Source organism: Truncatella angustata (genome assembly GCF_020726525.1).
Source record: "Truncatella angustata strain MPI-SDFR-AT-0073 chromosome Unknown BKA67scaffold_10, whole genome shotgun sequence".
Lineage (NCBI taxonomy): Eukaryota > Fungi > Ascomycota > Sordariomycetes > Amphisphaeriales > Sporocadaceae > Truncatella > Truncatella angustata.
Window position 1 is genome coordinate 1,702,647 of NW_025763390.1, and position 22,784 is coordinate 1,725,430.

General features: G+C 50.0%; 8 protein-coding genes and 1 non-coding gene across 9 annotated transcripts; 3 read left to right on the top strand and 6 right to left on the bottom strand.

The window, feature by feature from the left end:
- Window positions 1–1,184: 1,184 nt before the first annotated feature.
- On the top strand, window positions 1,185–2,856 carry BKA67DRAFT_98143 (glycosyltransferase family 8 protein). Its single transcript, XM_046109588.1, has 3 exons — window positions 1,185–1,984; window positions 2,051–2,643; window positions 2,704–2,856. The coding sequence occupies exons 1-3, from the start codon at window positions 1,411–1,413 to the stop codon at window positions 2,734–2,736; spliced, it is 1,200 nt and encodes a 399-aa protein (XP_045952799.1). The 5' UTR covers window positions 1,185–1,410; the 3' UTR covers window positions 2,737–2,856.
- A 545-nt stretch (window positions 2,857–3,401) lies between these two features.
- On the top strand, window positions 3,402–4,232 carry BKA67DRAFT_98174 (uncharacterized protein). The gene is made up of 2 exons (XM_046109589.1): window positions 3,402–3,815; window positions 3,892–4,232. Exons 1-2 carry the CDS (start codon window positions 3,494–3,496, stop codon window positions 3,996–3,998), a joined length of 429 nt encoding a protein of 142 aa, XP_045952800.1. The 5' UTR covers window positions 3,402–3,493; the 3' UTR covers window positions 3,999–4,232.
- Window positions 4,233–6,608: 2,376 nt separating this feature from the next.
- BKA67DRAFT_664134 (uncharacterized protein) lies at window positions 6,609–8,070 on the top strand (the record flags this gene model as incomplete). The annotated part of the gene is made up of 2 exons (XM_046108315.1): window positions 6,609–7,043; window positions 7,102–8,070. The coding sequence occupies 2 exons, from the start codon at window positions 6,609–6,611 to the stop codon at window positions 8,068–8,070; spliced, it is 1,404 nt and encodes a 467-aa protein (XP_045952801.1).
- Window positions 8,071–10,397: 2,327 nt separating this feature from the next.
- BKA67DRAFT_98269 (uncharacterized protein) lies at window positions 10,398–12,783 on the bottom strand. Its single transcript, XM_046109590.1, has 3 exons — window positions 12,430–12,783; window positions 11,999–12,361; window positions 10,398–11,940 (listed from the first exon to the last, which is right to left on the bottom strand). The coding sequence occupies exons 1-3, from the start codon at window positions 12,503–12,505 to the stop codon at window positions 10,742–10,744; spliced, it is 1,638 nt and encodes a 545-aa protein (XP_045952802.1). The 5' UTR covers window positions 12,506–12,783; the 3' UTR covers window positions 10,398–10,741.
- Window positions 12,784–14,732: 1,949 nt separating this feature from the next.
- On the bottom strand, window positions 14,733–16,398 carry BKA67DRAFT_595588 (4-aminobutyrate aminotransferase; the record flags this gene model as incomplete). The annotated part of the gene is made up of 6 exons (XM_046105182.1): window positions 14,733–14,779; window positions 14,837–15,144; window positions 15,201–15,354; window positions 15,414–15,556; window positions 15,613–16,203; window positions 16,259–16,398. 6 exons carry the CDS (start codon window positions 16,396–16,398, stop codon window positions 14,733–14,735), a joined length of 1,383 nt encoding a protein of 460 aa, XP_045952803.1.
- Window positions 16,399–17,361: 963 nt separating this feature from the next.
- On the bottom strand, window positions 17,362–17,449 carry BKA67DRAFT_t179. The gene has a single exon. It is a non-coding gene; the product is annotated as a tRNA-Pro (tRNA).
- A 1,309-nt stretch (window positions 17,450–18,758) lies between these two features.
- On the bottom strand, window positions 18,759–19,472 carry BKA67DRAFT_541264 (Bicoid-interacting protein 3-domain-containing protein; the record flags this gene model as incomplete). The annotated part of the gene is made up of 1 exon (XM_046100901.1): window positions 18,759–19,472. The coding sequence occupies one exon, from the start codon at window positions 19,470–19,472 to the stop codon at window positions 18,759–18,761; it is 714 nt and encodes a 237-aa protein (XP_045952804.1).
- Window positions 19,473–20,410: 938 nt separating this feature from the next.
- BKA67DRAFT_525962 (uncharacterized protein) lies at window positions 20,411–20,740 on the bottom strand (the record flags this gene model as incomplete). The annotated part of the gene is made up of 1 exon (XM_046098709.1): window positions 20,411–20,740. One exon carries the CDS (start codon window positions 20,738–20,740, stop codon window positions 20,411–20,413), a length of 330 nt encoding a protein of 109 aa, XP_045952805.1.
- A 612-nt stretch (window positions 20,741–21,352) lies between these two features.
- BKA67DRAFT_664138 (uncharacterized protein) lies at window positions 21,353–22,620 on the bottom strand (the record flags this gene model as incomplete). The annotated part of the gene is made up of 3 exons (XM_046108316.1): window positions 21,353–21,723; window positions 21,805–22,357; window positions 22,417–22,620. 3 exons carry the CDS (start codon window positions 22,618–22,620, stop codon window positions 21,353–21,355), a joined length of 1,128 nt encoding a protein of 375 aa, XP_045952806.1.
- Between the last annotated feature and the right edge of the window lie 164 nt (window positions 22,621–22,784).

A 22,784-nucleotide genomic window follows, 5' to 3' on the forward strand; every position in this document is an offset into this window, starting at 1 on the left:
GCTGCATAGTACACGGATGGCTCGTTGTGCGGAGCACCCTCCAATGAGCTAACCGTGATATTCTATTTTTGGCAACCCTTTCGAAGGAAGCTGGTTAAAATTACAGGTTGATCGCTGCTCCTTCCGAGCAACCACGGCGTAGCCCTACAAGGTTTACATTCCTTGGCTGAGCGAATCTTTCGGCCGCTAGTGGGTGGAGTTCATCTCGCGCCATGATCAAATGTGGCTTTTGTACCTCATGAAGAACGCTTGTCTTGACGCCTGTGCTGCATAACATGTAATCGTATCATCATCGAGAGACAACGACGTCGAGGTTGACATGCACTGTTCTGCTTTGTCCAAGTGTTATGCACGGTTATGTGTGTGTTAGCCTTGCGGACGCTGCTCAACAGGCACCTAGAATGGGAATATTGTCATGGGCTTTAGCACAGCAGACAACCGCTAATGGCTTTCCACGAGCTCGAGCCACCTATTTCTTGCGAGAAGGATCAAGCTAGCTCGCTAGACCATATATAGCGGGATAGTGATGAGAGCGCTTGGCCTCTGGTAAGAGCCTGCAACAATCCTTCAGACTTCTCGGTACACCGCTTGCATTGAGTTCCTTGGAAGGGGCCATGAGACAATGCCGCATTGTCCGACCCTGTGGGACAGGGGGGGCCAAATGAATAAGAACAGCTGTGTCGTGTCGGCTTGCTCTCACAAAAGAGCCACATGCAAGAGAGACGGGAGAGGCGCTGGCCCAAGATTGTGGAACGTGGAGAATGGCAAGCTGCCTACAATGTACACTTTACTCCATACTTGTGCTGCCTGCACCTTAAATTAGTCCTAAGTTCGGTCACTTTTAGCTATAGTCGTTTCGAAGCACAGTGCTCTGGTGCCCCCGAGATCTTGTCTTGTACTGTGAGGGCTCCCCAGACTGTCGGAACAACTGCATATGCAACGGCTGGCTATAGCTGAGTTGCAGCGATGTCACCTTGGTCGCTGTCCAGCAGCTTCCGCCGGATACCAGCCAGCCAGCAGCCAGCAGCCAGCAACCAGCGTGACCCCAGCTATTCGACTCCACTAAATTAAATGATCAGAGACCAGACAGTACTTGGTATGAGCGGCAGCGCTTGTAACTTATGGAGTAGTTACCACTGCCCGCTGCCCACTGCCCGCTGCCTGACTTAAGTTGTTGCTTTGCGACCCGTCAGCCGCCAGCCCCCATTTTCATTTCCATGCTTACCTTTTAGAGACAGTACAACATTAACTAACACATTGCAACAACTGCGCATTCTCAACGCTGATCCGGACCCGGTCGCCTCAATGCGATTGACAGCATCATCAGTTCACGGTTCTCCATAATCCAAACTCAACCGAATCATTCGGGCACAAGATCTGCGGCGCAACCCGCCCCCGACCACATCCAAAATGGCTCCGCTCTGGAGTTCCTTGTCCTCGTTATATCAGCAATACAGCCCACTGCCCACGGGCGAGTCCTCGAATGGCACACCCGATTCTTCTCTCAACTCCCTCAAAGTCCGCCCCAGTATAGGCCAGATCCTCATGTCCAAGAGAGTGCGGTACGCCGGAACAGCCATTGCGGCGCTCGGGCTCTTCGTCCTGGCCTTCAGAAACTACGACTCCCTGCCCTCCCTCGAGACACTCAAGTCAGGCTACGGTGCCGTTGCCTCGAACCCCAACTCAGATTGCCCCGTGGCATCCATACCTGCCTCTTATGACGATAGCCATATCAACTGGCACAGATACGCCTACACACAATATGTCACAAACCAGGCCTATCTGTGCAACTCGGTCATGATCTTCGAGACCCTCCAGAGGCTGAAGAGCAAGGCCGACCGTGTCATGATGTACCCCGAAACCATGATGGATCCCAAGGCCACAAGTGGAGCGACCGAGGAGCAGAGGCTCTTGATCAAGGCCCGCGACAAGTACCAGGTCAAGCTACAGCCGGTCGCTGTCCAGAAGCGAATGGGTGGTGACTGTAAGAACATGACAATCCGGACCCCCAAACACCTCTGAGCATTGTACTAACCACGTGTCTGCACAGCGACTTGGGCCGAGTCCTTCACCAAGCTCCTCGCCTTCAACCAAACCCAATACGAAAGAGTCCTGAACATGGACTCGGACGGTACAGTTCTCCAACACATGGACGAGCTATTCCTTTTGCCCCCGTGCCCTGTAGCCATGCCCAGAGCATACTGGCTGTTCCCCGACTCCAAGATCCTGTCTTCGCAACTCATGCTGGTTCAGCCCAGCGCCGTCGAGATGGACCGCATCATGAAGAAGATGGACGAAGCAGGCAAGAACGACTACGACATGGAGATTGTCAACCAGCTCTATCTGGATCAAGCGATGATCCTGCCTCATCGTCCCTACGATCTGTTGACTGGCGAGTTCCGGGGTAGCAACCACGAAAAGTATCTAGGCACAGATAGAGAAGAGTGGGACCCCCTCAAAATCTACAATGAGGCCAAGTTCTTGCACTTCTCCGATTGGCCTGTGCCGAAGCCCTGGATCCCAATGCAGGACAGCATGCGCAAGGACAAGCAACCAGAGTGCGTGCAGAAGGATGGAGCCGAGGACTGTACGGCCAGGCAGCTTTGGAATGATTTCTACAACGACTTTGCTAAGCGGCGCAAGGTAAGTTCCATCTCTAGAAAGGAACACACAAGGACTGTCGGATTGCTAATCACCGCACAGGACGTATGTAACACCAAGCCTTCCAGGAGGTAAATCGGATAGTGCTCTTTGCCTGCGATATCATCATGAGAGCGATCATTCAAAAACGTGTATATTTAATGTGGCATGATATGATTAGATACCAAGAAGCCAGTATGTTTTTGTGGCATACATATAGCAACTTTTTTTGTTCAGGAGCCCTCTCCAAAGATCTCATAACTACAATTCATCATTGCCATGCTCTGTCAATGCACCACTAAAATTGAAAAACCTTTTCTCACAACACGCCGAAATCTATCCTTGAGATCTAGTAGAGCTACCTTCTTTGCAGAAGATGCGACTAGAATTTGGAACACAGCCCAATACTTTATAAGGGCCTGCGAGCGTGGAGACGGATAGATACAGCAAGGGGTTCGCATCTAGAAAAGGCACAATGCAGCAAATCATGCATGCCGTCTGCCGACTTGCACCTGCTGTTACCTCGGCCCGTCCTGGCAGCCACCAAAGGGGACGATGCATATCGATTTGCCCCTCCTTTCGTCGCATTATTTTCAGGCGTCCGTCTCGCTTTCTTTCCGCCATGACCTGCTCGAACGCTGCTAGGGAAGAGTAGCCGTTTTTCGGCATTAGAGCTCGTTGCAGCAAGTCTGAATCTCACCTATGGAGACCGGCAGGCTTCTCGGCGACCTTATGCAAGTGGTATCCCACTAAGGTTAGCTGTTTCTGTGATTTGGCAGCTTTCGCAGATTTGGCGAGTGCATGGTCTCGTCAACTTTCATGGTGTGAAGAGCGTACAACGAACTTTGAGCACATGCCCACTAAAATCTATCTATCATGGACCTGTCCTCCGCAGTTAGTTTGGCTGGCACTGTTGTCTGACTCTGATAGCCTCAATGAGCTTGTGTCGGATTGTTCAGATCTCTCCGATGATTTACTTGACGTCTCAAAGGCCTTTCAGGCTAAGACACCCTCAAGGCGCGAGGCTTCCAAGGTGGTGCTGAAGCACTTCTGTGAGGCCGACGAGATCGAGCACATGCTAACTTGGTTGAGCGAACAGAGTGCCTTGCTTGATCGGCGAGCTCAACATGTCTACCTTTCTGATATCAGGCAAAAGCTTGACGTTCAATGCAGAGGTGCGAGATCACAGAGCGCAGCAATCTAAACGCTTGCAAGCAAATATGAAAGCTCTGTGACATGACGTTCATGCAGTATCACTTGATATCGAGATTTCGACACAACTCAAGCAACTCTTCACGCTGTCCAATGACATAATTACAACGCACGAGAGAGGATTATACGCGAGCGCCTCAGGCTGAGAGAATCGATGATCACTACGAGCAAGGTCGCACTCACCTCCGAACACATCATCGAGTGGAATTTGAGCCGGGCGATGCAGTTACCGCAGAATACCTTGAACATTTAAGGCCGAGGCACGCCACAGCTTAGAAGTTTGGCATATGGTTCAAAGGGTGCCCAATTCAGTCTCCCACGTACTTGGCAAGCCCGGCAGCACAAAGTCGATACTGACGAAGCACCCTTTCGAGTCACGAGAAAATGAGATTACCGTAGGGTTTCAAGAGTGAGTTGCCAAAAGAGCTCTTGTGTTATGCATTTCATTTTTAAAGGCTGGAATTATGATGCAAAGGTCTGTTGATGGTCTGGTTCGTTCGGTAAATTATTCAATCATGGTGGGTAATCTGGAACTTATATACATGATGATTGAACCGCATTCTATACGTTTTGAGGGACGAACAGTCTAGAGGGTGTTCGAAATGATCATTGATCAATAGAAGTTGGACGACCACTGCTTCGAATTGGATTTTGTAGACGGTCTAGACGAGTTCGACCCGTGATTGCCCAGTCTTTGAGGAGAATATTGCAACTTACCCACGTCTGCGCCTTCAGCAAGTCGCACAGGCATGACTCTTCGCGTTCGGTTGATGAACATTTTGAAGATAGATTCACTTGCTGAAAGACTGCTAAACAGTGAGGCCAAAATGCGGAGTCGAAAAGCGCTATTTTCGAGAAATCGGTCGGGGTGTCTCTTTGGGTGGCATTAGTGTGTTGTAATATCGAAGCAGAGCTCGTGAATGGAGATACTTATAAAAACCTAGAGGTGAGAGTATGAGCCTACGGACGGAACTTGAGGAATTGTCCACAGAGCTCCTACTTCGTGTCAAGCATTTCGATCAACAGTATCGCTACGGATCCTTCGACTTCTTTCGGAAACTAGGGGAATGGTCTCTTACACCGCCCTCGAGTTCTTGTTCATTGACAACGCCATAGGCGGTTGAATTGATCCACTCTTTCCAGGTACAAAAGCCCCGAGATTGAAGTTGAAGCTTGGGTAGAGCAGCAGTTCGCAAGTTTACGCAGGCGAGGTCAAGGTCACTTCTTGGGCCTCCGATATGATTTTTTCTACTGCTAAAAAGCGCACGTCTCTGAATTACAGGACTCCTGCAATTCACTCAACGTTCAGTCGCAAACTTTCTTATATCCAAAATTGCAACAAGCATCCTTAGCAATCTGCATACCAGCTTCAACTGGTACACGGCTTTGTATGTTGCAATTAACAAATGGCGTATCGTTTCTGAGACACCCAAATACCTTACGCCTCCATACCGTTTAGCGCCATGCCTCCACAGGGTCTACTGGCTTCAATGATGGGAACGGCTCCATCTTCTTCGTAAATGACAAGGAGTCTACCATCAGCATCCTCCGATGGTGTCCATTCTCTTGCACAAGCGGAGTAGAGAACCCTACGTGCGCAGCGCCCTACATGACTGCTTCGTGAAGATTTGCCGAAGTTGTGCGCATATTTGCTGGCGCTGGGATTCATCAGAACGTATTCTGGTATTCCTACTTAACGAGCAGCTTCACAGGTTGTAGTACCGCTAAATGGGATGATTCGTTATTTTTGACGACTCTACGGGGCCGATAAACGTCGAAAATGCTCCCGGTTGAACGATGACAGCCACAGCTGAAATGGGAAAAATTAATTGCTGCTTCTGTTGATGGGATTGATACAGCAGGCTCTGTTATTGCGACTACAACAGCCACTGAAACGGCTGTCATCAAAGCCATCTAGGTTGTCGCAGTTGTGGCGCCTTGGAGCAGCTGTGATGAACTCTGCCTCTGATCCCGCTACACAGGCATGCCATATTCAGTCATCCCTGTTGAAACCCGCACATATGAAGGAATGTCTTCTGCAGTAGGCCATGTTGAAAGACCTGATCTTTCGTTCATTGCTATCGTGGAGATCGGCTTATATTTCCTATTATTCGATATTGTGCAGCCAAAAGAAAAAGAAAAGAGAAAAGGACGAACAGGGAGTAGCAAAGTCTATGGTATCACAGCTGTAACGCAATAGAAGTAAGTCCATACTCCAATGTCTGCAAACTTGATAACAGATAATATGTTAATCAACTCTAGCGCTGCAATAAAACACGACTTGAAGAAAGCCTACGGTGTGCCGCGTGGCTCGGTCATACTTGGCATAAACTTGTTGACTCAAGTTGCTTCTAAGTGGTTCGGGTTTCTCGCGTTCTTCGTTAAGTCTTGGGCCGCGAACTCGAATATGGTAGAATATGGGGGGCACTAAAAGGCAGGTGGAGCACGACTGCGCCTTGTGCTTCGGTGCTATGCGATTTTTCGTATTTATACGAAAAGTGCACCTGTCGCATCCGATTTCAATAATCGTAGAAGTAGTTGGATGGATATCCAAGTTGCTGGGTTAAACGACTCATTAATCTTGGTTATATCCTGCATACCTTTTGTCGACTGCCACGGTGCTATGGCATTGGCATTCTATATTGCACAACTGATGATGCACTTAGTATGCTCTGCTTAGTCTTCCTTCCCAGTACTAGCAACGCGCATCTTTAAGAGACGATCGATACTGCCAAACAATTATATCCGAAATGACCATGAGCAAGACGGAACATAGATTCTTGGAAATCCCAAATATATTCTCGACATCTCACCAGCCGTATCGCGAGGACCTCGACCTATTTGAGCCAGACCCGAGGCTCTCATCGACGCAATCTATAGCACCCTCGTCCATCTGCAGCAGTAATGACTCCCGGCGTCGATTGCTCATAGTATACATCCACGGTTTCATCGGAAACGACAGCTCTTTTCAGTCTTTTCCTGTCCACGTACACAGATATCTCAGGATACACCTCGCCGCGACGCATGTAGTACACTCCAAGATATATCCAAGGTACAAGACATACAAAGCTTTCCATCTGGCCCGGGATAATTTCAGCCGATGGCTCAGTGCTCACGAGTCTCCTGACACGGATGTTGTCCTGGCTGGCCACTCAATGGGGGGTTTAGTGGCCGCGGATGTTGTTCTGATGGTGAGCAGCTTGCCTTCGTTCCCAAATATCGTACCATATCACTGAACAAGGAAATCAGCGAGAGCGGAGAGCAGATGGCAGCTGGGCCCCCAGGCACCGGATACTCGGTACAGTCAACTTGGATGTGCCGTTTGTGGGAGTAGATAACGGTGTGATCCTGACTGGCATCCTCAGCCCCTTTCGGACCAAGACCCCAAGGCCAGAAAATACTGGAGCCTCAGATACTCTAACACTAACATCGAGTTCCCAACCGTCAGGCACCAACACGCCAGCGATCTCGATCCGCCAGTCTGAGTCATCGTGGTCCATCTACCAATCCTCGAGCATCTCCTCTAGCGTACTCTCGCTCAAGTCCCGGGGCACCATGGACCCCCATTTCAACCCGCGCTTCCCCAACGACGTCCGCATCCAAGACCGTGGCTGGTGGCAGAACCTCGTGCACTTCGCACAGAAGCACAGGCCGGAGGGCTTGATGAATGCGACCGTTCGGCACTTCCGGGACCATTTCGAGTTCGGGAGCTGCCTGCTCGACTCGCGGCGGCTGAACCAGCGGTACCGGGACCTGCGAAAGCTCGAGGACATCGGGTGCTTAGAGGACGGCGCGAGCGGCCAACCGAGGCCTGACCAGCGGACGCGGTTCGTTCAGTTCTACACGGTCTGTTATAAGCGGAGGGACAGCAACGTTGACCTAGCCCAGCCAAGGCCATCGGAGGATAGGGATACGGGACTTTTGGCACGCGACGAAGAAGAGGACAAATATACACGCACCGAGCCAAGAACGGATGCAGTTAACAATATACGGGCAAGCCCGAAGAGCCACAGGTACAAGGAGCGATTATTCTGCAGACTGGCGCGCGCGGACAACGTCGGGCAGATCGATCCGCTGTGGAAGAAAGTGTCTATGGGCATCACCGACGAGATCAGCGCGCACACGAGTCTGTTCTTGCCTGGGCCCCATTACGAAGAACTCGTTTGTGAAGTAGGAGAAGCGGTCGTTGAGTGGGTTACAGCAAGCAGCATTCGATAACACTCCACCGCCGTGGTCTGGAAAACAGTCATTAAAGTTGCGACCAAGTCTAGTTTCACCCACTCAGTGAAGCAGAAGGAGCATGAGCGTGAGCGTGAGCATGAATACGAAGCCGCTTACTCAGGAGAAGATTGGTAATCTGTTCCGCCTTCTTACACGGTGCTGTGAACATCCAGCTCGGCAACTCCACCAGGATTGGCCTCAAAGTCAATCCTCCGCAAGGAACAACAGCGGTATAGTTATTACGTACCGCAAGTACCGCCTTCTGTTCGTTGTTGCCCAACTCGGCCCCGGAACTTATAAGCCAAGAAACGCCTCCAAGTCGAATGCGACACATTTAGCTCATGTGTGTTGGTCGCGTGGCCTTAACGTACGAGTCCTTTTCCCTTTCATTCTTGAGAGGCAAACCTAGACAATCGCCAAACCCAAAAGTATCCTGACTCCTAAGCCCACTCCTATAGCCATCTTCGCAACTTGGCTTGAGCCTACCTGAGGGCTGATGCGCCTGAGCTTTCAGGTGAGCTCGTACGGCTTGACGCAGTGGCAAGCAACGACGCTTCAATCAAGCGTCGACGCGACGACATGTCGGTAGGGAAAAGACTCGGATCTGCGTCTCGCCACAGAACCGTTATTGCTTGATGTAATCCCCACTGCACTAGATACTCTGGTATAATGCTTCGTGGTAGACATATCGGGGCGCGACTAGCACAGTCGTTGCAGTGGAGATGATTGACGAGCAACCATCTGAAGTCCCACGAAAATTCACTTCAATTCATCTAAGTATCAACTCAAATAATTTTTTCAGTCTTTAGCAGATACGCACATTTGACACCATCCCTCGGTAAAGTCACCTCCGCTGAAACCAAGACAAATAGATGTCACGTAACCTGGGCACATACCAGGGCTGTAGATTGTGGTTGATAAATGCGGTGTATTTAAGGTCTAGTGAACCACTCGAAACCACGGGGCCTGTAGTTATAGTAATAATATAGTTGCGGCCAATACAGGATGACGGCGGTATAAATGTTGTAGTAAAAGGCACACTTAGTGCGACAGTAGTGGTTGATGATATTATGACAGTTATCGTTGAGCTAGGCTAGGACGAAATTATTTCTATTATTATAATAGTACAGGTACTAGTTGATGTAAATGGTGATGATCTTATTATCGCTGTGGATGATGTGTGGGCGCCCGCTGGGTCGCCAATCGTCATATTTTCCATGGTGGCTAGGCCCGAATGTAGGTAACAAACTGCGACCAGCAATTCATATTCTCGTTGTTATTTTCAAAGGCGCGCCTTTCGTAACATTTCTGGAATGGCGGCGACCGACCACACCCGCTATGTGTCTCGTGACAGGATAGTGAGTCGAGTTCTTCTGTAACCGAAAGTTCGCAGGCCATGGTGGAGGAGAACAGCATGTCGTTAGCTGCAATGAAATCGTCGGCAAAGACATTGGGCCAAGCTTCGCAGAACATCGTCCATTAACAGGAGCTCTCCGCAATTTCGGATTTGCAGGAAACAGAAACGCCTGCGCACAATCTGTTGACTCGTCAGGCATATCAGTACAACCCAAAGCTTCTTCACAATTCCTCTTGTGGCGTGATGAAACACCAGTCTAGAATGGTTTAGCAGATGATGGAAGTTTGTTTGCAGACGTCCTCCTCAACCACGACAAGAGCGAGTGCCTCACGCGTTCATCGATCAAAGATCTCGCAAGCTGTATTAACGTGCTTTCCCCCGACAGGCCCTAGGATTTTCACTCTATTGCCAGCCTACCCGAAAGTTCACCAGCGACTTGCTTGGCCTACCTCGTCGTATCTCGTGTTCATTGTTCTGTTGATTGTGCTCAGCTTCATGCCGTACCAAGGACCTGGATTGTCTAGGAATCTGTTGAAGGCTTTTCGCAGTCATTTGTAGTTCAGCAGATGCTTCGATCATCGCAGCTTGTGCTTACTTGACCGTGAGCAGCGCCTTGTAACTCCACGTCAGGGCTTCCTTTGCGCTGAGACTATTGGGCGAGTTTGTAGAGCTCCCTATCTCTCGTAGTTTTGTACACCATGTCCGTCATGTTAGCCATCGACTTTCCGTCGTTCATTATCAGAGATATGCTTAAAAGAATTTCCCAATTAACGTGTCTGTTCACGTCAACATAGTCAGTTGACATGCTCTGCGCCAGTCCCACTCGTTCGTATGTTCGCTTTTGTCCAGCATCTCGCTAGAAGCTTATCAAGAGTGGTACATTCGGCTGCTCCGGTTGGAATCGTGTCAAAAGTCGCATGGTTTGTAAATGTTTATAAGTTACAAGGTCATAGTAAAAATAATGTTTTTTTTTAACTTGGATATAAGATGATTGAATGTAGAAAGGGTTACTTTATTAAAAAGAAAAACGCATTTCATAAAATCAAAGTATTTTCACATTTTAATACAATGAATCACGTATGGAATGTAGAAAAGTAATTCTGGCGTAATAAAACAGGCTATTATTAAGCTCGCGAACTACCGAGAAAAGCAGAACAAGTGGTATCATTCCCGACACCTTACAGGGATTCACCTGTCCATTTTCAACCATATGAGTACAGTGTCTTTTTGTCATAACATTCATTCCGCGTCGTAACCTTCCATCCTAGTTGACCGCAGTGCAGGTCGATGATATGGTAACCGAATAGGGTATTACAACTCTTTCTTGGCCTCGTTGGCCTTCTTCTGGGCAGCAGCGCCGCCGGCACCAACCTGGTCGAGGACCCACTGAGCACCACCCTTAACAGCGGCAGTGAGCTTGGCGAAGGCAGTATCGGCAGGGCCGCTAGTACCGTACTTGAAGTAAGTTGACTGCTTGCGGGCGTAGGCCTTGAGCTCCTCGAGCTTGGACCCCTGGGGAACGGGGATACCGTAGCTGTCGAGGTAAGCCTTGATCTCGCTGTCGGTCCACGTGTCGAAGGTGTTCTGCTTGACGGCACCGGTAGCCTGAGCAAGAAGGCTGGTGGCCGAAGCATAGGTATCTCCACCAGCAGAAGAGGCAGAAGCGTAAGCCGAGTTAGCGGCAGAGACAAGCTCCTCGCGGGTAGCACCGGCCTTGTTGGCAGCGCTCTGTGCAGTGGCATCACTGCTGCTCTTGAGGTACTCCTTCAAGTTCTCAGTAGAGAGATCATCCCATGTCCAGGCGTTGTAACCAGTAGCAGCCTTGTGGGAGTTTTTGCGGACGAGTGCGCGGAGCTCGTCAGACTTGGAGCCGTGGGGAACGGGGACACCACGAGCATCAAGGAAGGCCTTGAGACGGCTCTCGGTCCAGGTACCGACAGCTCCGTTGAAAGCTTCCTGAGCGGCAAGGCTGGCGCTGTCAGTGGCCTTGGCATACTGGTTTCCGGCGCTGCTGGTTGCGGCACCGAAAGCGCTAGCTGCAGAAGCGGAGGCGCTAGCAGCTGAAGCAGAAGCAGAGTCGCCAAGAATCTGAGCACGGTGCTTGCGGACGAGGGCACGGAGCTCGTTGGTCTTGGAGCCCTGGGGAACAGGAATGTTGTTCTTGTCAGCGAACTCCTTGAGCTGAGACTCACCCCACGCGTCAATGATCTTGTCCGTGAGGGTTGCATACGCAGCGTTGGCCTTGGCAGAAGCAGAGGCAGCCTGGTCCTGAGCTTTCAATGAGGCAAGACGGGAGTTGCGGCGAACGGAGGCGATAAGCTTGTCACGAGACGAGGGCTGAGGAGCAGGGACACCGTGGGTATCTAGCCACTCCTTCAAATCCGACTCCGACCAGGTCTCGTACAGCCAGTTACCAGGGTAGGCAGCAGTCTCACCAGCCTTCTTGGCGATAGACTCGTAGTTGGAGCGAGCCTTCTCGAGAAGGGTATCACGCTTGCGGGGTTGGGGAACTTCGAGGGCTCTGTTAGTGGTGCTTCAGTTCATTCGGAAACAATGTATCATGCTTACCAGGGATGCCGTGCTTGTCACAGAAGGCCTTGAGCTGGCTATCAGTCCAGCTGTCCAGGATCCAGTCCTTGGTGCTGCTCCAGGCGGTCTGAGCCTTGTCCTCGGTCTCGTACCAAGAGTTCTGAACCTGTGTGAAGAGGGAGTCCTTGGTAGATCCAGCGCCCTCCTTGGTCTCAACACCCTTTTGCTTCAGGTATGCACTCAGCTTGTCCGAGTCCCAGTTCTTGTAGGGCGAGACGGCGTTGTTCTCCCAGTTCTTCTGAATGAGGTTCTCGAGGTCCTTGCGGTCGGAGGGAGTGGGGTATGGGACATCGTGATCCGAGAGCCAGCGCTCAAGCTCTGTCTCGTGCCATTTGTTGTAGGCTGTGGGAATGCAGGCAATTAATAAAAACGGGACATGCATATTAGTGTGATATGGACATGTAACGTACCAGCTTTGCTGAACCAGCTGCTGCTCATGGCGGAACCCGCCAGAGCCAGCGTTGCGAGACCAAGTGAAAGTCTCATGGTGCGTGGATATCGAGGTCGTGATAGAAGACGATATCTGTTCTTCGGTGGTTTATTGCTGCAACGATATGCAGAACCAGTTTGATGAAGGTGAGATCGAGGCCAACAGTTGTGGAATGAGGAGTGAGGGATGTGGCTGGTTTTGTTCGTGTGGCCTGGGAGGAGAGGACGGTACGGTGAATGAAGTCAAGGTTGGGGGAAATTGGCAGGGACTCAGAAATGCATCACGTCACTCTTGCCCTTTGTTTACGCGGGACTGATGGACAAGGTGGTGCGTCACGGCTTTCCTCAACGGACCAGTAATCACCTAATTTTTCAAAGAACCCGCCTTAAGATGCCAGCCAAAACACATGTGTTTCGTGAACACAGTACATACATAAATTCTATGCAATTCGTTGCCTAGCTGGAGCTGAGTTGGAGCCCTTACACAAGCGACTGGCTTATTTGTTGCATATTATGTATCACTATGACGTTTGGCTAGCTGCTCCTCGGCAAGCACACACTGTACCCAGTATGACAATCGCCCTCTGGGGCGGTGGAAGCTCATGGGGGGAACATGTGCACGCTTCATCAGGCCAGTATTTCATCATTAAGAATCTCGATCTGCTGCTTTTGTGGCTTATGCTTCACAGCACAATTCGTCAAATCGACTTCACAGCTCCAGAAAGCTTCAGCACAAGCAGGGCATGGACGGAGGACCAAAAGCTCCGATTACGTCACTCTCCGGCAGAGCTCCATGCACAAGACTCCGCTAACTCATAAATGGCTAGGTTGTCAATTGACAGATAGGTCGGGTGTCCAGCACTGGGCCGGCCTGTGGGGTCGACTATGGGGAAGCTTGAGCTCAAGCCAACGCACTCTACAGGGCTGCTGGCCAATTCTATAGCTTCATTCGTTTGTGTAGGACAATTCCTTTCAGGTGTGGCAAGTTTGTATGTATAGTATTCTAACCGGTTGGATCATGGGGTCCCTAGCAATACGTCAAAGGTATGCTCTGCTTACGTAGCCAGATCTCACCAGCCTCAATCCGTCCAGTTGTGGCTTCCGTGTCTTGATGGCTGCCTCAGCTCCCTGCCAAATGCACATGGCCCTGTTCCAGAATCATCTACATGTGTATAATAACATGGCTCAAAGCAAGATATTAGAAGCAATTGTGCTAGCACTTGGATTGATGCAATCACGGTTATTATTACCACGCAATTTCCTAATCCTCCGTATTGCAGGGCGTTGATCCCCTTTGCGAAGTGAGGAATCAACGAGATCACCGGTCGCTGCCTACACTAGCACAGTCCTTCCTGTGTCTTTCCATGTCCCAAGAATCGGGCCGTAGACTCGTGGATTGCGGAAGTAGAGGCGGATAAGTCTGCGACTGAGCTACGTCGGGGTTTTCGTCTTGGCCGACCTTTTCGACATGACGGGCTGGCTGGCTGGGATATCGAGCACCCATCCGTAACCGAGGAATTTTGATATTGCTTAACTAAATCGTCTACCAACCTGCATGTGCTCCTGTACTGTGGTACTGTGTATACGCAGGGCTGGAGTTCAACGCTTGATTGGCCGAGTAGAGTTTGGCTTTAGACTACCTGACGTTACCGGATAAAGGCTGTTTTTAAGTTCGCGCACTTCGCTTGGATGCTGTGTTCAATTTATGCATCTGTTGCTGAAGCTGTTGCCCCGTCTTGAGAAACATATCAGCCGTCTGGACAGCCAGTGAGTCTTACATACAATAAAATAAGCAATTGCGCTTTGCATTGGCGGCCCAAACTTTGTCACACATCGTGCACGCATTTCAAATCCAACTTGGTCAAAAAAATGCCACAGCTTTACAAGTCTAATCCTCCACAATGACCTTGTTTCTTTCCTGTCTTTTCGCTATGTAATGGCAGATTACTTGGCGCACTAGAACATATATCCGAATTGCAATATTAGACCCATGGTTTTGTGCAGGCATTGGTCCATCTTTTAGATCGATTCTGTTCATTTATCTTATAGTTTCTCAAGTACAACCGACCCGTGTCCGACCTAGCCCCACCTTCTCCCCATTTAGTTTCTGATAAAACAGAATCATGGAGGAGATCGACCCCTATATAATAGGGCGCATAAACTCCTAATTCAAATACTTATCGCTCTCAAATGCTCACAAAATGCTCATTTCATAACCAAACCCGGCCGAACACACAGTGATCGGCCATAAAATCTAAAAGCAGAGTATACTGTAATGATGAAATCACAAGCTTCCGAGTACCTTGTCGAATGCGCCGATCAGAGTCGGGACTGTTGCGCCGTTAGCTGATATGAACAGAAGTGCGGACACGAGACGGGGGAACTTACTGTGCTTCTCCTCGAAGATGAGCATAGGTCGTAGTCTGACAGTCTGGAGGCCACACGTGCCAGTAAGGACGCCCAAGCTCTTCATGGACTTCACGAGACCGGCGGCATCCTGGGTGTCGAAGGCAATGTAAGTGCCCTGGCCCTTGCCACGGAGGTTCATCACGTGTTCAGGGTACTTCTGGGCGAGCTTCTCCATCTCGGCGTACAGAGCGTCGCCAACGCGGGCGCATTGTGCCACAAGGTCCTTGTCGAGAACCTCGTTGATGATGGCCTTGCTCATGATGACGCGGGCGGCATCGCCGATCCATCTGTTGGTGTTGTTAATAACGCGCGAGCCGAGGAAGGATGGAGTGGGCATGCTTACGTGTTGAATTGGCGGTATGCCTTATCAGGGACCAACGCACGGTCGCCGAAATAGTAACCGGCGGTCTGAGCCTTCTTGGAGAAGGTGACCATGTCAGGAGGTGAGGTCAAGTTGAAGTGCTCATGGCCCCAGAACTTGCCGGTGGCACCGAAACCTTGAAAAAGTTAGGACTAATTGAGACCAAGTCGGTAGAGGCTTGAGGGAAGTGCTTACCTGTTTGAACCTCATCAACGATCATGACTACTCCGTGCTTCTTGGTGAGATCTCGCAGTCCCTGGAAGAATGCAGGAGAGGCGTGGTTATCACCACCCTCGCTCTGAATGGGCTCAACAATGAGAGCCGCAACGGGACAGTGCCTAATCGAAGTCAGTACATTTGCTATCGTGGAGCAAGGGTCAGAATCGTAGCATACCAGGATGTAATAAGGTTCTCAACAGCCTGCAGGCATCGCTGCTCCTCAGCCTCGTTCTCAGCCTCATACTTCTCCAGAGGGTATTTCCGGGCGGGGAAAGGAGCCTGAGGCCAGTTGAAAGCAGGGATATCGAGCTTGTGAACTGCCTTGGATCGCGTGCAGGACAAACTGCCAAAGCCACGGCCGTGGAACGAGTTCTCGAAACTCAGCACGGCCAGGTCCGGGGAACCGGGCTTGGAGTTGTTGAGGCAAGACTTGATCTCCTCCTCAGTCCACTCGACGCCCTCACCGCGCTCCTTGCGTCTGTAGAGCATAAAGGCAGCCTTGAAAGCCAGTTCGTTGGCCTCAGAGCCAGACTGTGCGGTGAAGATCTTGTCCAGACCCTTGGGGGCTACCTTGAGCAGGCCATTCTGGAGGATGTCTCCCCAGACTTTCGACGGGAAGTTTCCAATGGCGGGACGGTTGACAAGTGCCGAGATCATCTCCGGCGATTGCGCGGCGGCGATTGCCGCTGGGTGGTTGTATCCGATAGGGATAGATGCGATTTGAGAGTAAACATCGAGAAAGCGATTGCCGTCAACGTCAACAATGCTGCAGAAACGTAAGTCAGGTTCGCTCGCACAGCAAGCACTGCGAGGATACTTACTATGTTCCCTCGCTCTTGTCGTAGTCTACGACGAAGTGCACTGCACGTGCATCGAAGACTTGGTCCAGCTGCTTCGCAGCGGCCTTGGACAAGGGGCCGGGGACCTCCGTCGCTACTGAGTTTTCAAGAACACCAGGCATATTGTCAAAATTTGTCTGAATACGAATAAAAACCTAAGTCTAAGTAATGATATGTGGTTTCAGTGTCCTCAAACTGGACTCCCACGTCGTGGTTTCTCCTGGTTTTATAGGACTTCTGGAGAGGGCGATACGTGACTCGGTTGGCCCTTCCCAATCAGGCAAGTACAATGCTATAGAGGGGCGGTTGTCGATAGACCGGTCGCGAATCCGGCGCATGAGATTTTTTGTTATTCATCGCAATAGAGTTCAGACTGATAGCAGCTGATCAAACTAGCCAGTCAACGCTGTTTGACTATTCATTTTGTCACGCATTTCATTAGCCTATCACTCCTCCAAAGTCCGACACAACCCGTGTTCGCATGCTGGTGTGCAATGCCACATCCCGAGCTTCGGACCGGCAGAGAACTGCCTTCCCCGCGTTCATACTTCGGCAACGCGCCAAGTGTAATACAGAAATGTTGCCGCGCCTGATGCAAACATGCATGCACTGCGACTGATTATATAAGCGCCTTGTATCTCATACAATAGATCGTGTTTCACTTGGCGAGTTTGTCATTTGCTGGCACGATTCGATTTCACCCCGGCAGAGCGAGACAGATCGGTGACATCTCAACCGACCGACTCAACAGTATATGGCTTTTAGCTGTTCAGTGGCATATGCTCGACAAGATATATTCCGCAGCAATCTATAAGTACTACGTTGTTCTCGGAGGGCCCGCAGACAGCGGTAAGAACTAAAGCTTTCAGTAAAGAACACTTTGGCTGTTGAAGAGGCAGGTTTACGGGCTATCTATGCCAAATCACAGCAATCTTGACCCTATCTGGTAAATGCGCAAACATAATCGTCGTCAACTTATCAAAGCATGTGATCCCAAAAAGAAAATGATCTACTAGTCGCGAAGGCTAAACCTCATGGGGTAAAATGCAAAAACAGAGAGCCAAGAACTGTGCTTGACTCGTGAGGGCCCGAACCCGGGATCGAACCGGGGACCTCTCGCAAACTGGTTAGGGTTGACCCTAAGCGAGAATTATACCACTAAACCATCCGGGCGAATGTCCTGTTGTTGGAAAGTCGTGTTGAAAGTCAGTACTTGACAGGAAGGGTCTGGGCATTGTATTTTGAAGGGTAGGCGACGAGATTTGTGATATGCAAATCACATGTGGGATAGTAACGATCTATAGGACTAATCCTTGTCCAATATAGAGGAGTCTTCATTCGGCACTATACTAGTAGCGAAACATAGATTGTTCGCCCACGATATAGATTGCCTTCGGTTTTTTGTCCACTCTATACTGCAACAATCACTTTGAGAATATGGAATTGCCGGCAAGTATTGTCTTCTACTTAGGTAAAATTGGCTTGGAACGAGTTCGTTCGAGTATAGAGACCTAAATTCTGAACTCGATCCTGTCTCCAACTCGAACACTGATGTTGATTGACCGATTAGTCTAGTGGCAGTATGATGAGGTTGAAGCACTGGAAAAATGTTGAACCAATATCTTCGCATCATAATCTGGTGGGTGGGACACCAACATGTGGTGAAGACGATGAGAGGTGCTCCACGCGCCGTTCAGGCGGTAAAGATCCTGAATGACTATAGCACTATCCAGGTATAGCTTTGAAAAAGGGACGAGGAAGGGGGGGGGGACACTTTTGACTCGTAATTCAAGTGTATATTAGCACAGAGATTTGGGATCCGAACGTTCAATGCCAAACAGACAGCCTTCATATATGGTGGCTTACGAAACGCACTTCTCAACGCTTCCTTTCAGTGGACAGTCGCGTCGTGGAGCGAAGCAAATTGCCATATGCTGATACCTTAGAATTCAAGATCGTGAAGCATCGGAGAGTGCAAGTCAGTCAACGGCATTATTTTCCTGCTTTTAAATAGACATTGTTGTGCACTGGCCGAGTCTTGACTGATGCTGGAATTGCAACAATCAAATGCTCTCTAGGCAGTCTACTACTACCAACTCTATAATACTTAGCGTGCCACTCAATTGCCTTGATTGAGTTATTTAATGTGGCGGTTGCGCCGCTCTGAACTCGCAGCAGTGGCTGCCGAACCTACATAACAAGTCAGGAGTCACTCCTTTACGGACAAGCGGGCCCGTCGGATACGGCACTGCCGTAAAATCCGACGATATCATTAGTTGCGTCGCTTAACCTTGGTGGAAGAGATCCCACAAGCAACGAGTCGGGTTTTGAGCGTAGATCCTAATCTGGCATGCGTGCTCTTTGTACGAATGAGTCTGACCCAACGATGCAGAGAAGACGTTCTCGTGACATCGATAATGATTTGGCCAACATGAAGTTCGTGAGGTGAAGGTGTAGTCCGATATCCTCAAGGAGACCTCGTTCATATTTTCCTCCACACGTGTACCGGCCTAGAGAAGCCTTCTTCTTCCCTTTCTACCTCCAGGATTCTTTCAAAACCTTGGGCCGTTAGTTCGTCGTAAAACGGGGGCTGGATTTTGATCGTCTTGAATGTTTCCCTCAATTCCTTGTTCTTTTTTGAAGCTCTTTGGTAGTTGCTCATGGGCTGAGGCTCGACGACTAAATGGCCACCATCGCTGAGTATGCTGTGTATCTGCGCGAACAACGACAGCATGCCGGCGTCGCCATTGTTAAGGTGTATCCACTTCGTCACGGAGAGAAGGAGAACGGCGTCGAACTTGCCGAGGGCCGTGCCAGTATAGGCGGTCGTCTCCACGAAATCGAAATGTTCGAATGTACACGGCCCGTCTGGGTATGCCGCTTTCGCCTGCTCAACCAGCCAGGGGTCGATGTCCACACCCACTGACGCGGTCGCGCCGCAATGGGCGATCGCTTCATAAGTAATTTTGCCGGCATTGCAGCCAAGATCGAGGACGCGCGCATTGCGAAGGACGTTGGGAGGAAGGATGGAGAGGCGGTCGTCAGGGACCGTCTGGGCACGGAATTTTGTGTAATATTGATGATAATTTCCGTGTCGCGCCAGCAGGTGGGTCTCCTTGTAGCGCTGCCTTCTTGCCAGTTGCTCTTCAGTAACGACGGGAGAAGTCGTGAGAGGACTGGAATTATCTTCTAACATGTTGGCCTGCTCGTCGAAAAGGTGTGCGTTCAGCGATATTGAAATTTGAGTTTGTATGCGATTGTTTCGTACTTGGGGAACAAAAACAATTCCAGCGACGTCGCTGCAGGGTCCCGGGTTTAGTGGCAAGGGTTGAGCCAATAAGGTCGCTAACTAGTGGTGATTATAGACAGGTTCATAGGCGCATTTCCCCTAGTTGTACAACACTACTTGTATCTTGCACTATGTATGCAGCTTTTACCGACTTCTTGCTGGAAATTGACTCCTGTATATATCGGGGCAAACTGATTGCTGCACGGTTATTCATTGGCTTAGCCTGGTAAGCTGACGGCAAAGTCACATATGTATGTTTAGGACTCGGATCGCATGTCTGAGGAATGCCCCCAATCTCCAAGTAGGCATATAGAGAAGATTGAGACGCGGTTAAGAATGAGGTGTGGTTAGTTTGGTTATGGATGGCCAACGCAACTTGGAACCCAAAGCTTATGTCGACACCATTTAGGCTGTGCGATTCGCCTTTCATCGTCCACATACGTGAAAAGATGCAGGAGAACCTTACTCGAACAGTTAAGCATGGAACCCAATCTGGCGATCAATATCGGCGCTTCGAAAAGAAACATGATCGATGCCGCCTGTAGTCTTGCGTTCTTCTTTGTCATACTCCCCCCCCCCCCCCCCAACCTATTGGCATCTAAAACTCCCAGCACCACGTTCATGCGGCCTATAAAGAACCGCAGATCCAGCCTCCTAATAATGTCTTGGGAATGCCGCGCTCAGCATGATCACCCCAGTTGGTCCCTAACCCGTACGCCTGCTTTGCAGTCCATTTCGCGCATAGACGCTGTAGTCGGAAATGCACCGGCGGAATTTCCGGACCGAGACCGCATTTGATGGCATTCATCTGAGAGCGACCTTTGGCAGTCAAACAATTACGGCGGCTACATCTCGAAATAAAGATGGTAGTGTCTCGAGCAACCAGGATTGAACTCCGCCTTACAAGTTGTGCAAGCAGAGCCAGATGTCAAATACTCAGCAATAGTCAACTCGTGGCGACAATTCCCACAGAGCACCGCTTTGGTCTCACGCTCGGTCTTAGGCCAAACTGCAGTAGCATGGTCGACCAATGCCGCATGGCAACTGATGCAGGCATAATAATCGCCACAGCATTTATGGCGGATCGCAATAATATCGCGTCGTGAGTGCCAGTGCAAGCACTGCGTCAATGTCGTAACATCCAGGCCCTTAACGGTCTGACTCGTCTCATCCATAGCCCTCAGCGATCCTTGAACAGGGGGAGGTTTTTTCTTTCCCTTTCCTTTCTTTCGAGCTTGCAGGATAACGTCAATGTTGGACGCGCTTGGTTGGAGTGTGCGGCGAGAGGCTGGAAACGGATCAAGACCGTTAAGAAAAAGCAATATCTGTACTTCAAAATCGATGCACGCCACTAGGTCTTCTGGCAGGCGCAATTTGATGGAATTATTTATGGAGCCGGCCGCATAAACGGGCGCCTGCCAGCAGAAACAACAAGGTTAGGCATGATAGCTTAGCCGAACTGGAAAAAACAAAGGGCTTCGCTCATCGTGCGCTAGCTTAAGCAAAACACACAGAGCGAAAGCAATTGCGCATCGAGTTACGGCTTCATAAGCCGGAAGTCTATTGTTGTCATTTTGCAGAGTGTGTCTAGCCTCCATTGGGCTATTGGCAATACTCCGCGTTGGGTGGTCAGAAATTGGTTAGCACTAAATTGTCAGACATGGTTGGCAAAGTTGGGGTTTTTGTTGGGAAGCATTACTGGACATGATGAGGCAGAAGTGAGGCAGAAACTTGTGCGCAATGTGGCATGATGGATCAAATGATTCTCCCTCTTGGAAGATGAAGATCTAGACGTCTTCTGAACCTCTTTGCCAGTCCTTCTCGTCTAAAGCTTGACTCACGACCCTGACCGACCTCTCCTGCAAGATATACGTCCCACTTGCATCGTCATCGTCCAACCGATTTGACTCCGCTCCTCCCTGTACATATGCTGAACTTATGCCTTTCCCTCTCGGTGTGAGACCCTCAAGCGGAGAGACCACGCTAAAAGGACTTCCTCCAATCGTGTGGCTGCCAATCTTATGATTATTCGGAGTCGAAGATCTGAAGGTTTCTCCAAAATATCTCTTGAAGAGTTTACCCAGTGGCGGAAGAGACCCGGCTATGAGACCGATTCCACCTTCAATATTCGACCAGAGGGCGATGCCACCCATATTATCTAGTCAGTGTGAGAGAACGGTTTAGAAATGTGCTGCGGAATTTGGACCATCGAAGGCACGATTGGCCAAGGAGTTCTTACAGAGCTGTTGGGCAGAGTTCCTATAAGCCTCGAAGTATGGTGCGCGAACTATTGTGCCAGCACTTGCGAACACCCCCAAACCGAGGATTATTATGAGGGCGTATTTCGCCGTTCTCCTCATCGGAAGGCCTCGCAAGAGAAAATATGGGATAATCGCGCAGGCAAAATCCATGACTGGACCGACCACCGTCATGGCGTAGCTGGCCACTAGGGTGATTGTGTAAGAACCGCAAGTGCCCAAGGCCGGATTCCATGTTGCAGCAACCGGCCTGCACATTGCCAGTACTGCTATCACACCACCAACAGCGACGGCTGTTGAGGTAATGATGATAGCCCAGAGAGAAAGGCGGTATCGAGTTTCGATCGTGAGTCGTAGCAGGGCAATGGCTATTGAGGCTTTTGCGAACATAAGTAACAGCATATAGCTAATTTGCCAATACAGATTGTATTCAATTCCTCGAATCTTGATGAATTCGTTCAAATACTCGTCTGGGGCCCCAACGCCGTGTCGTGCGGCATAATATGTGAACACCGTTGTTGGTACAAACATAACCTTGACACTGTCAGAAAGATATGCAATCATGACTGAAATGAAAGGAGCATCTGACTCACGTATCCACAAAGCGCCAATGTATCATCCATCCCCCATACTTTTCTAGCTTTCAGGAACCAAGTCCGCACATAGACTCGCAGGCCTACGGTAATTGTTGCTAGACCAAAGAGGGCTGAGGTGATCCAAACTACGACAAGGCCAAGTCCTTCGAGCTTGATGGGCGTTTCCGCGTAAGCTCTCGTGGCTCTCTCATTCCCTGTCATGTTGGAGAAAGCCATTCTCTCGGGATATCTGGGGGAATCGCATTGAGATTTTGGTCCACACGTTGGTGAGGAGCTCAAGCCTCTGCCGCTGGCACTCCCGGATTGTTATATGCCGGAAACTATAGGCGAGCTGGTTTCCCGATTTATATTACAGGTATTCCTTT

Bases quoted from the DNA above. Each gene is read 5' to 3' on its own strand.
- BKA67DRAFT_98143 (XM_046109588.1), top strand. From the start codon at position 1,411: ATGGCTCCGCTCTGGAGTTCCTTGTCCTCGTTATATCAGCAATACAGC. The intron at 1,985-2,050 runs GTAAGAACATGA...GTGTCTGCACAG, and splicing joins GAAGCGAATGGGTGGTGACT to CGACTTGGGCCGAGTCCTTC. The intron at 2,644-2,703 runs GTAAGTTCCATC...ATCACCGCACAG, and splicing joins ACTTTGCTAAGCGGCGCAAG to GACGTATGTAACACCAAGCC.
- BKA67DRAFT_98174 (XM_046109589.1), top strand. From the start codon at position 3,494: ATGCCCACTAAAATCTATCTATCATGGACCTGTCCTCCGCAGTTAGTT. The intron at 3,816-3,891 runs GTGCGAGATCAC...ACGTTCATGCAG, and splicing joins GCTTGACGTTCAATGCAGAG to TATCACTTGATATCGAGATT.
- BKA67DRAFT_98269 (XM_046109590.1), bottom strand. From the start codon at position 12,505: ATGAGACTTTCACTTGGTCTCGCAACGCTGGCTCTGGCGGGTTCCGCC. The intron at 12,362-12,429 runs GTACGTTACATG...GCATTCCCACAG, and splicing joins CAGCTGGTTCAGCAAAGCTG to CCTACAACAAATGGCACGAG. The intron at 11,941-11,998 runs GTAAGCATGATA...GAGCCCTCGAAG, and splicing joins TGACAAGCACGGCATCCCTG to TTCCCCAACCCCGCAAGCGT.